At 52.9% G+C, this 15,460-nt stretch overlaps 2 protein-coding genes across 4 annotated transcripts; one reads left to right on the plus strand and one right to left on the minus strand.

Annotated features, from left to right (window-relative positions):
• The first annotated feature begins 756 nt into the window (after positions 1 to 756).
• Positions 757 to 7,168, plus strand: Snx22 (sorting nexin 22). Of its 3 annotated transcripts, none has more exons than XM_042687758.1 (7): positions 757 to 844; positions 1,193 to 1,276; positions 1,510 to 1,614; positions 2,400 to 2,494; positions 2,842 to 2,874; positions 3,105 to 3,172; positions 6,567 to 7,168. In XM_042687758.1, the coding sequence occupies exons 1-7, from the start codon at positions 770 to 772 to the stop codon at positions 6,611 to 6,613; spliced, it is 507 nt and encodes a 168-aa protein (XP_042543692.1). In that variant the 5' UTR covers positions 757 to 769; the 3' UTR covers positions 6,614 to 7,168. The 3 variants fall into 3 exon arrangements, with proteins under 3 accessions (XP_042543692.1, XP_042543690.1, XP_042543691.1); XM_042687756.1 differs by lacking the exon at positions 6,567 to 7,168 and adding an exon at positions 3,704 to 4,240; XM_042687757.1 differs by lacking the exons at positions 2,842 to 2,874; positions 6,567 to 7,168 and adding an exon at positions 3,704 to 4,240.
• On the minus strand, positions 4,317 to 10,806 carry Ppib (peptidylprolyl isomerase B). The gene is made up of 5 exons (XM_042687754.1): positions 10,622 to 10,806; positions 9,877 to 9,990; positions 8,689 to 8,782; positions 5,384 to 5,568; positions 4,317 to 4,639 (listed from the first exon to the last, which is right to left on the minus strand). The coding sequence occupies exons 1-5, from the start codon at positions 10,757 to 10,759 to the stop codon at positions 4,517 to 4,519; spliced, it is 654 nt and encodes a 217-aa protein (XP_042543688.1). The 5' UTR covers positions 10,760 to 10,806; the 3' UTR covers positions 4,317 to 4,516.
• Between the last annotated feature and the right edge of the window lie 4,654 nt (positions 10,807 to 15,460).

The raw sequence follows: 15,460 nt of genomic DNA on the forward strand, positions 1-15,460 counted from the left end.
TCCAATGGTCCCTCCGGTCGCATCCTCCCAAGCAGTGCGTATCGTCTTTATTTGCAGATGGTTCAGGGCACTCTCAGAGCAGAGCCTTGGGTCCCTAGTCTGCCTCTTCCTTCAGACTGGCCCGGGAACAGGTTAGCGCTGGAAGACATGAATGGATGCAGGAAAGGAAGGAGGAGGGGTGGGGGTGGGCCCCGGGGAAGGGGCCGGAGCCGCCGGGAGGGGCCCCACGCCTTCCCCGGGCTCTGACTCCCCCGGGGTCCCCAGGCCCGGAACGGAAGGGGCGGCCTGGCCCCGGCTAAGGGGTGAGGAAGGCAGGGACGCCCGCCGCTGGACACCAGGAGCCCCCGGGCCCGGGGACTCAGGAAGGGACAGAGGGACTGCCAGTGCCCAGGAAATGTTTGGTTAATTGACTTTCTGCCAGGGCTGCTCCCCCTGCGCGGCGGCCCCACCACCAGCGAAGGGCTGGCGGGCAGCGGGTGCGGGTCCCCCACGCCCCGGCTAATCGGGGCTCACAGCACCAGGCTGCGCCAGGAAACGCCCAGGGCGGGGCGGACCGGGGGGCGGGGCGGGCCGGGGGCGGGGCCTGAGGGACCGAGGGGGCGGGCCACATGGGCGGGGCCGGTGGGACCCAGGGTTCTGGGAGGACGTGAGGCAGAGGTTGGGGCGGGGCCTGTGGGACGGGGGCGGGGCTTGCTGGCCGAGGGGCGGGGCGGCCGCGCGGGGTCTGTGGTCCGCTCCCGAGAGTTGGGGATCCGAGCAGCGCGCGCGGATGCTGGAAGTTCATATCCCGTCCGTGGGGCCCGAGGCCGAGGAGCCCGGTCAGAGCCCAGAGAAAGGCCACATGGTGAGCAGGGTCGCTGCAAGGGGAGGGGGACGGGGACCCGCCAAATTTCGCCCCGTCAAGTGCAGTGACCCGCCACCGTTCGCCGTCGGGGGCAACTCCACACTGTGGGGGGTGGGAAGAGGGGGGTGTTGAGGTTGCTTGGATCTCCAAGGCCCCTCTGATCGTGGTCGGGGCACTCGCCCGGGAGCAAGAGGACCGGCCCCCACTTGCCTTTCCCCTCAGGTGTGTGCGGGGCGCTGGGGGGCCCCCCCGGAGAGGAGAGCGGCGGTGGCGCACCGGAGGGGGGGCGCGGGGCGCGGGCCCCTCGGCGCCCGTCGGGCCGGCCTCACGCTCCCGTCCGCCCGCCAGGTGTTCCGAGTGGAGGTGCTGTGCAGAGGGCGCAGACACACGGTGCCCAGGCGCTACAGCGAGTTCCACGCGCTGCACAAGCGGGTGAGGCGGCGCCCAGCCGGCCCAGCCCCTGGGGTCCCCGGCCTCCCCCGCCACCCCGGGATCCAGCGCCAGCCCCGGGAGGGTGCCGGGGACACAGCCCAGCTCGCACTGCCCGTGTCCTCGCGGGGCCGCGTCTGGCATCACCAGGCTATGTCCCAGGGGGCCCCCTGCCGGGGAGGGGGGGGGTGATGGAGGGCTCGGTTGATTGCAACTTGGTAAAACCGCTGGGGCAGATCAAGAAACTGTACAAAGTGCCCGACTTCCCCTCGAAACGCCTGCCCAACTGGAGGAGCAGAGGGCTGGAGCAGCGTCGGCAGGGCTTGGAGGCCTATATCCAGGTGTGTGTTGGGGGTGGGAAGTGGGGAGGGGGGGGACAAACTGCTCTCCCCAGACTGCTGGACTGGATCTGGACACAGATGTGGGAGGAAGTGTGTGTGTGTGTGGGGGGGGGGGTAATCCCACAATTTGGGGACGTTATTCATTACTCTAAGGTGTCAATTTTCGAAGAACAAGTGAGTCCAGACACCTCTTTCTGGATTGTTGAAAGGATTCAATGAGGCAACCAGGAGGTGGTCCCCATTCAGTGAATGCCGCCTTGGCCTTCCCATCCAGGATCAAGTTCTGTTTTTTGTTTTTGGTGCCCATCCTAGGACTTGAACTCATGGCCTGGGCGCTGTCCCTTGAGTTTTTTTAAGCTCAAGGCTACTGCTCTGACCACTCGAGCCATAGCTGCATTGTCAGCTTTCTGGTGGTTAACTGGAGAAGAGTTTTACACTTTTCTTGTCTGGGCTGACTTTAAACCTCAATCCTCAGATCTCAGCCTCCTGAGTTAGCTGGGGTTACAGGTGCGAACCACTGGCTCCCATCTTAAGGATAAGGTTCTGTGTTGCCTTCCCCCGTGGGATGTAGGGAGGGGTTTGGTGTGAGATTACAGGCCTGGCCACTTCATGGGACTACAGTCCGTGACTGCGAGACCAAGGTGCTCAGAAAGGTCCTGAACTCTGTTCCCACTGCCTTGAAATTCATAATTATTTGGAACAAAGGACCTGCATTTTCATTTGTACTGAGCTGTGCAATTACTACCCTGGGCTGATTATAGGTTTGCCTCTGCCCTCCTCTTTAGGGCATCCTGTACCTGAACCAGGATGTGCCTAAGGAGTTACTGGAATTCCTGAGACTCCGACACTTTTCCCCGGACCCCAAGGCCAGCCGCTGGGGGTAAGGAGAACCCCATGTTAGAGGGGATGGCAGGGACCTTCAGCAGCAGGACAGTTAGGAAAGGTTTGAGGGTGAGCCCTTTTCCCTCTCGGATCTACTGGGCCCTGGCTTAGTTCTCCCTCCCAAGATAAGAGCTCTCTCATTAGCTTTCTTCACCCAGGTACAGAAGCTGGGTTTTAGATAGCTTTGATTACCGTGTTCCCCCCCCTTTTCCCCCCAGCACCTCTGACTCCGGAACTGGGCTTGTTACAAATAGAATAGTCTCGTGGGCTTTGGTGTCTCTACCCCTCCTTACCTCCCTTGGGCATCCCCAGGCAGCTTATTAACCAAGTCTCTCTGCTTTTCAGCACCCTGGGGGAATTCCTGCCTAGTGACAGCAGGCAAGTCAAAGCCCTACCTACCCTGTTCATGGCTCCTGCTGCCCTCTTGTGGCCACATGCTAGAAAGCAGGCGGGTAGCCTCTGGCCAGTTAGCCAGTCCCCATGAATCCACTTGCCCCTCACCTTTTCCTTTGTGGGTCCCTGGTAGTCAGTTTCTATTCTCCACCCACTGTGGGACTTTGCCCTGTCTCTTCACCTCCCCTATGGTTCACAGCCCTCTTTCCTTCCAGCTCCCAGCTGCACCACCGGCCAGTCATCAGCTTCCACGTGGATCCCTACATTTACACCCCTTCTCCAGGTGAGGTGCCTCTGATCTGCAGTGATGTGTGTGTGTGTGTGTGTGTGCAGGTCCTGGGGCTTGAACACAAGGCCTTGCACTATCCTTGAGATTTTTTTTTTTGCTCAAGGCTAGTTCTCTACCAAGAGCCACAGCTATACTTCAGACTTTTTGATGATTAACTGGAGATGTCTCAGATTTTTCCTGCCCCAAGCTGGCTTCCAATCATGATCCTCAAATCTCAGCTTCCTGAGTAGCTAGGATTACAGGCAACCTGGCTTGCATTCTTTAGGACCTAGGTAGTAGAGTGAAATAGGAGTGAACTTGACCATGTTTCAGCCTCCAGGACCACAGACACCAGCTCCCTTCTTATGTCTTCCTCTGGGGCTGCAACCTGCTATAGGATGCTTTGCAGCCTAGAGCAAGAAGACTGGTTCCCATTGTGTCTCCAACAGCCTAATGTGAACAAAATGTGGCCTGGGAAAGCCGACGTCTCATTTGGAGGGACAGCTCTACTCAAGCGCTCCCCTTCTCTGTACTTTCTTCCCACAGAGCCTCTGCCCGAAGTGGTGGTGAGTGGCGTGCTCCAGGGCCTCTACGGCTTTAGCACCAACCCAGCACCAGCCCAGGCTGAGGCCGACTGTCACACAGATCTTCCGCCAGCCATGCTCTGACCCATCCATGCTGATGGGACCAGGCCTTGGGCCACCTGCCAGGATGACTATGCGCCTGGGTCCCAAGGGCTTCCCATCAAGAACTAGGGCTGGATCCTCCCTTAGCCTGGACCCAGGACTTAACCATCAGCTTGGCTTTGCCCATTCCCACTCAGGGCTTTCACCCCGACTTGCACTGGCAGCTGGGGCTGGCGGAATCTCAGGCTCGTAGCAAAGCCAAGGAGATGAGGTGTGAAGGGTCAAGTTGGCTTAGAGGCACGCTCATGCCCGGCCATGAAGTGGTAAGAGCTGCAGGGGTTCTTTAACAGAAGCCTCTGCCTGACACTTTGTAGGTAGCACAGGGTAGCAGTTCAAGTAGGAAGGAGTCCAAGGAAGAGACCAGCATCCATCAACTCAGCAGAGGTCCAGCCATACTGGGATGCAAAACAGGTGTTCCCATACCCAAGAACCTGGCTGACACACAGGTTATAAAAAAAAAAACAAAAACCCACTTTATTATTGGTCAGCATTGGTAGTTTGTTATAAAATTGGGCCTGGAACGTGAGGGGAAGTGGGTCCAACAGTCAAGACACCAGCACCAGGGCCAGTGCAGCGTGGAGCCCAATGATGGGCTCCCCCCACCCCACCCCCACCCCCACCAGGGTGCAGGGCCTGCACAGATAGCTGGTCAGAGGCCAGAGGTCCCTGGGGCCTACTCCTTGGCAATAGCAAAGGGTTTCTCCACCTCGATCTTGCCACAGTCTGCGATGGTCACGTCCTTCAGGGGCTTGTCCCGGCTGTCTGTCTTGGTGCTTTCCACCTTCCGAACCACCTCCTAGGAAGCAAAGGCGGGGTGTGAGGGCCACAGCACTGTGCTTAGGAGAATCTGAAGCCCCTTCTGAACAAGCACCACACAAACCAGAACTCTTATAACAACTTAGGACCAGGGCGCCAGGCCAAGCAGATCGAAATTTGACACAGGAGTGTAGTAGGAATTTTGTTGGGCCAAATGTGAGGAGAAAAAAAAAAGTGTGAGTGAGGTATACCAAGTGGCCTCCCAGAGGTCATGCGCAGCTGCACCCCGATAGCCAACGAGTCAAAGCCCACACACCCCCATCTCAGAGACTGACAGAACAGAGGACTCTTGTACCGCTTTCCCAAGGCCGGGCAGGCTGTGCTGTTTTGGGGCCTGGGAATGGGGTAGAAGCACAGGCTGTGAACTGCATATTCTTTTCTTTTTGAAATGAGGTCTTACTATGTTCCAGACCAGCCCCAAATTCCTGGGCTCACTCCAGCAGGACTGGCTGGAACCACAGGTGTGTACCAATGCATGGCTGGCTTTGAACTGTGATCTTCAGACCTCAGCCTCCTGAGCCACTAGGATTACAGGCGTGAGCCACCAGCGCCCGGCATTGTTTATAGTCTTGATTCCATGCAGACAGGAGCAAGAGCACTAATCTGAATCCGTGGCTCCGGTGCCTTTGGGAATGGGATGAAGTACAAGGAGCTCCTACTGCAGGGTCTGGGCTAGAGCCTGGGTGAGGCTGGCCCAGGTTTAATCTCCACCTCCAGAACTTACCATGCCCTCTAGAACTTTGCCAAACACGACGTGCTTGCCATCTAGCCAGGCTGTCTTGACTGTAGTGATGAAGAACTGGGAGCCATTGGTGTCTTTCCCTGCGTTAGCCATGCTCACCCAGCCTGGCCCGTAGTGCTTCAGCTTGAAGTTCTCATCGGGAAAGCGCTCACCATAGATGCTCTTTCCTGCAAAGACAAGCAGTAAGGGAGCTGGGTTGGTCCAAACCTGGCAGATCCAGGGGGCACGGCCCTCCTTTGTGCCAGGCCAGACCAGAATGGCAAACAAGGACATCAAAGCTGTCTCCTTCCTATTCTCTGCCTTTATTTAGATCCAGGCCATTGTATATGAAATCAAGTGGAGTCTAAGCAAATATAGTACAAGGTGGATCACATCTTGTGCCATTTTAATTAAGACTCACATTGTCAGCTACCCTGGCTTGAGGCCAGCAAAGGGGGGGGAGGGCGGGGGAGGGTACTAGGGAGGAGTAGAGGGAGGGAGCCTCCAGGGAGGACTGTGGTGGATGACTAGCTTATCCTCTGCGGAACACAAAGGACAGATGCAGTTGCAGAGCAGAAACAGGACAGAGCAGGGGGTGGTGCAGGGGGAGTCAAAAGAAGAGAAAAATCAAGGGCCCTGTATCCTCTTTGCCAAGGAATGGACATTAAAATAAACACTATGAATGTGGGTCGTGTATCTGTCCATGAGTTTTAAACCCAGTGTCCACAACATGGAGCCGAGTGCAGATCCTGACATGGTTTCCAAGACCCCAGTCCCAAAGCTGCTCCAGGAGCAACTGACACCCTCCTCCCTGCCACCCAGTGAGTTCACACGGTGCATCAATGACCTGAGGGTCCAGAATCCCTGCACTGGAGAGGTTTGACAACACCTTTATTTACTTGCATCTAAAGCCTCCCCTTCCCTCTTGTGTGCCAGTCTTGGAGCTTGAACTTAGGGCCTGGGAGCTGTTCCCTGAGCTTTTTGGCTCAGAAGCTAGCAAAGTCCCACTTCGGACATTTTGGTGAATTAAGAGATAAAATGACTCAGGCTTTTCCTGCCCAGGCTGGCTTTGAACCATAATCCTCAAATCTCAGCCTCCTAGGTAACTAGAATTATAGGCGTCAGTGTCTGATGCCTGGCCAAAGCCTGGTGTTTGATTCTCAACAAACCTTTGTTTACCCTGCAGCCCACAGGATGGAGCGAAGCTGGAAAAATGCCCTGGACTCAGGCTGACTGAAAACCAAGGTGGCTAGACGGGCTAAGGGGTATTTCACTCGTGTTCCACTTCTTGTCCTGATACTGGAGAGACCAAATTGCCAATGTCCTGTGGTGACTCTTTGCTTGAGCGCTGCCTAAAAACTTCTCTCCACTGCCTTTTTTTGGGGTCAGTACTGGAGTTTGAACTCAGGGCCTCTTGCTTGCTAGGCAGATGATTTACCCCTGAGCCATGCATCTAGCCCTTTTGCTGCCCTGGTTATTTTTGACATAGTCAAGCTTCCTAGTCAGGAGGTACCTGGACTGCAATTCATCTATTTAGGTTTCCCATCTAGACAGGCAAAGCCACACCCGACATCTTCCCACTGATTGAGTCTTACCAACTTTCCTGTCCAGGTTGGCTTCAAATCACATTCCTCCTGTTCTCAGCCTCCCAAGTAGACAGGCTTATGGGGGAGAGCCACGGTACCTGCTAAAACCTCTCCCCTTGAGAATCTTCTGTCTCAATCACAGGATTTCAATATTGCTGCTATCCTGAAAATCCCTAAATTTCTATCCTTACTTCCAACCCTTTCCCAACATACAAGGAATTCCCAATTCTAAGGGACAGCTCTTTAAGGCTAGCGCTCTACCACTTGAGCCACAGCGCCACTTCCGGCTTCTTTTTCCTTTTTGCTTATGTGGTGCTGAGGAATCGAACCCAGGGCCTCATGGATGCAAGGCAAGCGCTCTACCACTGAGCCACCTTCCCAGCCCTAGGATCACTTTTCCTTCCACGGTTTAGTCATCTTTCTGGCAACTTCTCCTTTACACACTGATGCTGTGTCTACTCCTCCCGTGTTTATTCATCGTTTCTCTCTATTCCTGTTACCCTGACTTCTGTGACAGCTCATGTCTACAGCATGAAAATGTGTCAGACTATTCCAAGTGTCTTACACATAACTATCTAAGCTATTTCAGTAGTATTGCAAAAATAAAGAACCAGAGATAGAAGTGAGAGGTGCCAGGAAGAATTCAAACCAAGATGGCCTAACTCTTCTCGAGTGTTTACCCTTAACTGCTGTTCTATATACTGCCGGGGTTCAGGCAGAAGTCATCCTGCCAAGTGACGCCTTCACCGATCTCTCTAACAGTCAGTTTGCTCTTGGCTCCACATTCTACATTCTGCCACTTTCCCTTAAATCCCTTTTGACTTGGTTGTCCTTTCATTTCCGTCTTCAACAGGTCCCTGTGTTCCTTAGAGCATAAACCCAAATTGCTAGCCATAACCCCCCCCCCCCCCCCCCCCGCTCTGTACCCTGCCGCCCCTTCCCACAATCCCCTTCTCCTTTGGCCAAGCTCCTGCCACAGAACAGAACTGGGCATGGGCTGGGAAGGTGGCTCAGTGGTAGAGCACTTGCCTTGCATGCTCAAGGCCCTGGGTTTGATTCCTCAGCACCACATAAGCAAAAACAAAAAAGCCGGAAGTGGCGCTGTGGCTCAAGTGGTAGAGCACTAGCCTTGAGCTGAAGAGCTGAGGGACAGCGCCCAGGCCCAGAGTTCAGGCCCCACCACCGGACCAAAAAAAATATTACAAAAAAAAAAAAAGAACAGAGCTGGGCTTCATACCTTAACCCTGCCTCCTTTGCCCATTGAGATTCTCCCCTTCCAGGACCCTCACTCAAATCTTTCCTCCCGTTTTCAAGGCCATTCTTGATCACCTTGGCCTAAAGTGTTGACTGTGCCAGCAGATCCACAATGGCCGACTTTACTGAACACTAACCAAACGGCCAGGCACTCAACCCTCAGGTCACACTGTCCACAGTGCTAACCTTCTCCCGCTATAGAAAAGAAACTAAGGCTCTACGGACTTGCTTTGCAAGAGGTCACAAATTAAGTAGGTGCCGATACTGGATCAAACCCAATTGTGAGTGACTAAACAAATAATCCTCTGTACTACGGGTCCCTGTGCATACAGAGGTGCAGCTGCTCATAATGTGCAGGTTGCTCCTGGAGCTAGAAAAGGAAGGGGCCTTGTTTATCAGCCACAGTTTGGCTGTGCTACCTCAGAGACTATACTGGGAGACTCCTCTGCCCAGAAGATTTTAGGTTACCTCCAGTGCCATCTCCCCTAGTGAAATCTCCACCCTGGATCATGAAGTCCTTGATCACACGATGGAATTTGCTGTTTTTGTAGCCAAATCCTTTCTAGAAAAAAAATAAGGGACAAGAAGACAAATAAGAGGCATAAGTCAAAGAAAGATGTCAAACAGGCCCAGCCCATAACTCCTGCTCACAAAGTTGATCTAACTATTGGCCAAACTCATCTATCTGTGTTATTGAACGAGCAGTTACTGTGGGTCAGGCATGGAGCACACATCCCAGAAAGACCAAGCTTTATACAATCCCAGATCACACAGTGTCTTTCTCCTCTTTTCAACATATGAACAAACTCAGAAAATGGATGGACAGCCAGGGGCTAGGGGCTCAAGCCTGTAATCCTAGCTACTCAGGAGGTTGAGATCTGAGGATCCTGGTTCAAAGCCAGCCCGTGCATGAAAAGTCCGTGAGAATCTGAGAATCATGGTTTGAAGCCCGGTTGGCAATAAATCTTTTTTTTTTTTTTGGTCGGTCATGGGGCTTAAACTCTGTGCCTGAGCGCTGTCCCTCAGCTCTTCAGCTCAAGGTGAGCCCCTACCACTTGAGCTACAGTGCCATTTCTGGTTTTCTAGTGGTTTATTGGAGATAAGAGTTTCACAGACTTTCCTGCCCGGGCTGGCTTTGAGCTGGGATCCTCAGATCTCAGCCTCCTGAGTAGCTAGGATTACAGGCGTGAGCCACTGGCACCCAGCTGAGACTCTTATCTCCAATAAATCTCTCTCCCTCTCTCTCCACACACACACACACACACACACAATGAAGTGGAGTTGTGGCTCAACTGATAGAGCATTAGCTTTGAGCAAGATTGGGGACAGTACCCAGACCCTGAGTTTAAGCCCCAGGACTGGCACACATAGGCATGTACACACACACACACACACACACACACACACACACACACACACACACACACACAGACAAAAAGGTCATCTACAAGACTGGTGCACCCCCACACACCCACAGCCCCACACAAGGATGGACAAAGAGGTCATCTGCAGGTCCAAGGTAGCTTTGCCATATCCAGGTGCTAAGACTCCCAGGAAAGTTCAGGATGGTTCAACCTTAAAAGAGACTAATATGGGGGTTCTCTGGCCACTGCTACGGATGGGCTGCGCTCTGCAGTCCGGTCTGCCACCACTTACCTCTCCTGTAGCTAAGGCCACAAAATTATCCACTGTTTTTGGAACAGTCTTTCCAAAGAGACCAAAGACTACCCGGCCTACATCTTCATCTCCAATACGTAGGTCAAAGTACACCTGTGGAGAAAGACCATTTCAAATTTAGCTTTGGTGGGCAAGGGAGCGCTGGAGAATTTACTCTGGGAAAGGGAGAGTGAACAGGGACCCGAGTAATGCTTCTGAATCTGATTCTGGTGGAGACTAGAATTACAAATAGCTGCAGATGGTTTCTGAAGCGTGTGGACGGCTCGTAGACGGCGGGATAATCATCTTGGCCTGAAATAATGAACCTAGGTCATTCTACAAGAAAACAAACAGACACCCACACGAGCCCAAACTTAACCATGCACGTTGAGAGTCCATTTAATGTCATCTAAACGGAACTGGAAATGGCCACACTTTGGCTTCGCGGGGGAAAGGATCTGGGGAAGGGGGATCTTTCACCAGGACCCCGGCCCGGGATCGGCTCGGGCTCCCTCTCGGGTCTAGGGCTGAGGTTGAGGAGGATCCGCAATCCGTACCCCCCCACCCCACTCCCCAAGGGTAGGAACGGCCTAGGCACCAGAAGTGGAGCCGAGTCCAAAGACGCCCAGGCCCCCACGATCTCGAGACAGTGATGCCCGGGGCGCCCAGGCCGGACCCCAGGTCCCAGACAGAGGGAAGGCCTCGCCGGACAGGAAGGGAAGGAAGGGGGGAACAGAGCCCGGACCTTGACGGTGACTTTGGGTCCTTTCTTCTTCTCATCGGCCACGGAGGGTCCAGGCAACAGCAGGAAGAAGACGGAGCCCACGAGGAGTGCGGCGGCGAACAGTACCTTCATGTTCCGCTCGGACAGGCGCAGCAGCATCCACCCGCAGGAGCGAGCGCGGCCGGGGCGAACCGGGCCGGAACGGGCTGGGACGCCCAGCGCGGGCCGGACGCTACCATTGTCAGGGGAGGGGAATCCAGGGAACACGGGCGGCTTCTCCCAGCAGGCCGGTCTCCAGTGTTCCCCCTTTGTTTCGGCACCAGATGGTAGCTCCCTACGGGGGCGTGGCCGGAGCCCCGGGCGGGGACGCGGCCTCGTGAGTGGCTGCCACGTTAGTGCTGCCTCATTGGATTCCTGGCTCGTCCCTCCGTCCGCAGGAAGGTGGTCGGCGGAAGGCTGGACCCAGAGCGCGCCAGGATTGGGTTCCTGAAGAGACTACAGATCCCAGCATGCCGAGCGGCGGGGCCCGGACCTCCTCCCACCTTGGTCCCCCGCCCTACCATGCGAAAGGCGTCTCCCGCGGGTGTGGTCCAGTCTGTGGGCCTGGGCCCGGTCGAGCTCACTTTTGTCTGTGCGGGTGAGCCAGCTGGCGTTCGTTCCTGCCAAGTCGGGTTCGTAAGAACTCAAAGCACTGCTAGGGATCGAACCTAGGATTTAATGCCGCAGCACCTTCTGCCTGTCCTCAAAACCTACCTCCATTCGGCCTCAGTCCCTCTCACTGGCTGCATGAACCAATACTGCACGGTAGTGTCTTGGTTCTTGTGGGATTTCTTGGTTTTTGCCGGTCCTGGGGCTTGAACTCAAGGCCTGGGCGCGGTCCCTGGGCCTCTTTGTGCTCAAGGCTAGTGCTCTACCACTTGAGTAGTTTGTTGGATGAGGGTCTCACGGGGACTTTGCTGCCCGGGCTGGCTTCGAACTGCCATCCTCCGATCTCAGCCTCCTGAGTAGCTAGGATGACAGGCGTGAGCCACCAGCGCCCGCCCGGCTTGTTTGCCCTTGGTCTGTGTCAGCTCCCTCCACCCTGCTGCTTACCACTGCTCAAGAAGTGCAGCTTGAGATGGCTTCGCATCCTAGTCACCGGTGGGGCATAAGATAGGCAACTGAGGCTGACATCTTTTCCAGAGACCTGGAGAAAGGCAGAGTTATCCAGATGTGCCCATACAAGTGTATCGTGCTGTAACACAAACCACATACTTGGTACTGAAAGCCTTATATACGCAGAAATATAAAAATGACACTAGTATTAAAAACCAATCTTCAAAGATTAACTGTAGAAATTCTAATGTGTCATCGCCTCAGTTGTATACATTGGTTCCATTTTCATAGGTGAACTATGCAACTTGGTGACTGAAGACTTGTGTTTGAATTATGTGTGGCCACTGGCATTGCCTAATGTGATATCCTTGTATTACATTCATCATTATAATCAGGCTGCAGATTCTCTAATGTACATATAAATCACATATTTCCCACACTGCCCACAGCTGAGAAAAAGTGTCTATGAACTCATGTGTTTAAAGCAGCTGTCTTGCATATGAAGAACTAATACTAAAATGGCATAAAAGCAGCCTCTCAATCCTTATTTTTGTGCCAGTCCTGGGGTTTGAACTCAGGGCCTGGGCACTGTTCCTAAGCTTTTTTGCTCAAGGCTAATGCTCTACCACTAGAGCCACAACTTCACTTCCAGATCTTTTAGTGGTTTTCTGGACATAAGAACCCCATGGGTTTTCCTGCCTGGGCTGGCTTTGAACTGATTCTTAATATTATTTTTTGTTGTTGTTGGTCATGGGGACTGAACTCGGCATGGGCACTGTCCCTCAGCGCCCTACCACTTGAGCCACAGCACCACTTCCAGCTCCTTTCTGTTTATGTGGTGCTGAGGAATCAAACTCAGGGCCTCATACATGCAAGGCAAGCAATCTACCACTGAGCCAACTTCCCAGGCCTTTGAACTGATTCTTAAAATTCAGCCTTCTTTTGTCAGTCATGGGGCTTGAACTCTGAGCATGGGCACTGTCCCTGAGCCATTCAGCTCAAGGTGAGTGCTCTACCACTTAAGCCACAGCCCCACTTCTGGTTTTCTTATGGTTTATTGGAGATGAGTCTCATGGACTTTCCTGCCCAGGCTGGCTTTGAACCGTGATCCTCAGATCTCAGCTTCCTGAATAGCTAGGATTGTAGGTTGTAAGCCACTGGCACCCAGCAAAAATCTCAGCCTTTTGCGTAGCTAAAATTATAGTTGTGAGCCTATGGCACCTGACCTCAACCTTTTTTTTTTTTTTGGTCCGGTTGTGGGGCCTGAACTCTGGGCCTGAGCACTGTCCCTCAGCTCTTCAGCTCAAGGCTAGTGCTCTATCACTTGAGCCACGGCGCCACTTCCGACTTTTTTCTGCTTATGTAGTGCTGAGGAATCGAACTCAGGGCCTCATGCATGCAAGGCAAGCGCTCTACCGCTGAGCCAACTTCCCAGCCCCTCAACCTTCTTTTGAAAGAAAACAAATCAAGTTGGTAGATGAAATGTCTGGTGTACAACTTTTCTCTCATGATAAACATGTTTTTTCCTCCTCCTGGGCATGGTGTTGGTACCTGCCTATAATCCCAATGTTCAGGAGGCTGAAATAGCCGATCCTGAGTTTGGGGCCAGCAACCAAGCAACTATGTTTCTGTTCCTATTTGCCTACTATAAGGAGTAATTGAGTAGTTAAAAAAAAAAATTGGAACCAGTCAATCATGTGGTCAGTTAGTTCTCTTTTTGCACTGGTGACAACACTGCACATCATCATGATATATATTTCTTTTTTTTGTCCGTCTTGGGGCTTGAACTCTGGGCCTGGGTGCTGTCCCTCAGGCTAGCACTCTACCACCTGAGCCACAGCACCACTTCCGCCTTTTTCTGCTTATGTGGTGCTGAGGAATTGAACCCAAGGCCTCAGGCATGCAAGGTAAGCACTCTACCACTGAGCCACCTTCCCAACCCCACATCATCGTGATATTGTATCTTGTCCTGTACACAAGTTCCTCATTAGCCAGGTGCTGGTGACTCACACTTGTAATCCTACACAGGAAGCTGAGATCCAAAGATGGTAATATGTAAGTTGATAATGTCTAGATTCTAGGAATCTTTTTTTTTGGTTGTAGGGCTTGAACTCTGGGCCTGAGCTCAGCTCAAGGCACTTCTGGTTTTCTGGTAGTTAATTGGAGATAAGTCTCACAGACTTTCCTGCCTAGGCTGGCTTTGAACCGCGGTCCTCAGATCTGTCTCCTGAGTAGCTAGGATTACAGGCCTGAGCCATTGGTGCAAATGCCCCCCCCCATCCCCCACAGAATATTTACTTTTGAAGTGACTCAAGGAAGGCAAAATTCAACCCATGGGAATGAAGAAAAGAAAAGTATCATGCAGTATTATTTCCCCCATCAAATTTAGTCCTAATCTAATCCTTAGAAAAGAGCCTGGGAAGAGCAGGGCGCTGGTGGCTCACGCCTATAATCCTAGCTACTCAGGAGGCTGAGATCTGAGGATCACGGTTCAAAGCCAGCCGGGGCAGGAAAGACCGTGAGACTCCTATCTCCAATAAACCACCAGAAAACCGGAAGTGGCGCTGTAGCTCAAGTGGTAGAGCGCTCGCCTTGAGCTGAAGAGCTGAGGGACAGCGCCCAGGCCCAGAGTTCAAGCCCCACGACCGACAAAAAAAAAAAAAAAACCCATGGGTTTTCCTGCCTGGGCTGGCTTTGAACTGATTCTTAATAACATTATTTTTTGTTGTTGTTGGTCATGGCGACTGAACTCGGCATGGGCACTGTCCCTCAGCGCCCTACCACTTGAGCCACAGCACCACTTCCAGCTCCTTTCTGTTTATGTGGTGCTGAGGAATCGAACCCAGGGCCTCATGCATGCAAGGCAAGCGCTCTACCACTGAGCCAACTTCCCAGCCCCTCAACCTTCTTTTGAAAGAAAACAAATCAAGTTGGTAGATGAAATGTCTGGTGTACAACTTTTCTCTCATGATAAGCATGGTTTTTCCTCCTCCTGGGCATGGTGTTGGTACCTGCCTATAATCCCAATGTTCAGGAGGCTGAAATAGCAGATCCTGAGTTTGGGGCCAGCAACCAAGCAACTATGTTTCTGTTCCTATTTGCCTACTATAAGGAGTAATTGAGTAGTTAAAAAAAAAATTGGAACCAGTCAATCATGTGGTCAGTTAGTTCTCTTTTTGCACTGGTGACAACACTGCACATCATCATGATATTTTTTTTTTTTTTGTCGGTCTTGGGGCTTGAACTCTGGGCCTGGGTGCTGTCCCTCAGGCTAGCACTCTACCACCTGAGCCACAGCACCACTTCCGCCTTTTTCTGCTTATGTGGTGCTGAGGAATTGAACCCAAGGCCTCATGCATGCAAGGCAAGCGCTCTACCATGAGCCACCTTCCCAACCCCACATCATCGTGATATTGTATCTTGTCCTGTACACAAGTTCCTCATTAGCAGAATAGAATTATAAAGCTACCAGCCAGGTGCTGGTGGCTCACACCTGTAATCCTACACAGGAAGCTGAGATCCAAAGATGGTAATATGTAAGTTGATAATGTCTAGATTCTAGGAATCTTTTTTTTTTGGTTGTAGGGCTTGAACTCTGGGCCTGAGCTCAGCTCAAGGCACTTCTGGTTTTCTGGTAGTTAATTGGAGGTAAGTCTCACAGACTTTCCTGCCTAGGCTGGCTTTGAACCACGGTCCTCAGATCTCAGTCTCCTGAGTAGCTAGGATTACAGGCCTGAGCCATTGGTGCAAATGCCCCCTCCATCC

Source organism: Dipodomys spectabilis, unplaced genomic scaffold (genome assembly GCF_019054845.1).
Source record: "Dipodomys spectabilis isolate Male_0828 unplaced genomic scaffold, ASM1905484v1 ptg000108l, whole genome shotgun sequence".
NCBI lineage: Eukaryota > Metazoa > Chordata > Mammalia > Rodentia > Heteromyidae > Dipodomys > Dipodomys spectabilis.

Excerpts from the sequence above, each read along its gene's own strand:
- Snx22 (XM_042687756.1), top strand. The coding sequence starts at position 770 with ATGCTGGAAGTTCATATCCCGTCCGTGGGGCCCGAGGCCGAGGAGCCC. Across the intron at positions 845-1,192 it reads GCCCAGAGAAAGGCCACATG|GTGTTCCGAGTGGAGGTGCT; the intron begins GTGAGCAGGGTC and ends TCCGCCCGCCAG. Across the intron at positions 2,495-2,841 it reads CCCAAGGCCAGCCGCTGGGG|CACCCTGGGGGAATTCCTGC; the intron begins GTAAGGAGAACC and ends TCTGCTTTTCAG.
- Ppib (XM_042687754.1), bottom strand. The coding sequence starts at position 10,759 with ATGCTGCTGCGCCTGTCCGAGCGGAACATGAAGGTACTGTTCGCCGCC. Across the intron at positions 8,783-9,876 it reads TGGCCTTAGCTACAGGAGAG|AAAGGATTTGGCTACAAAAA; the intron begins GTAAGTGGTGGC and ends TTTTTTTTCTAG. Across the intron at positions 4,640-5,383 it reads GCAAAGTTCTAGAGGGCATG|GAGGTGGTTCGGAAGGTGGA; the intron begins GTAAGTTCTGGA and ends TTTGCTTCCTAG.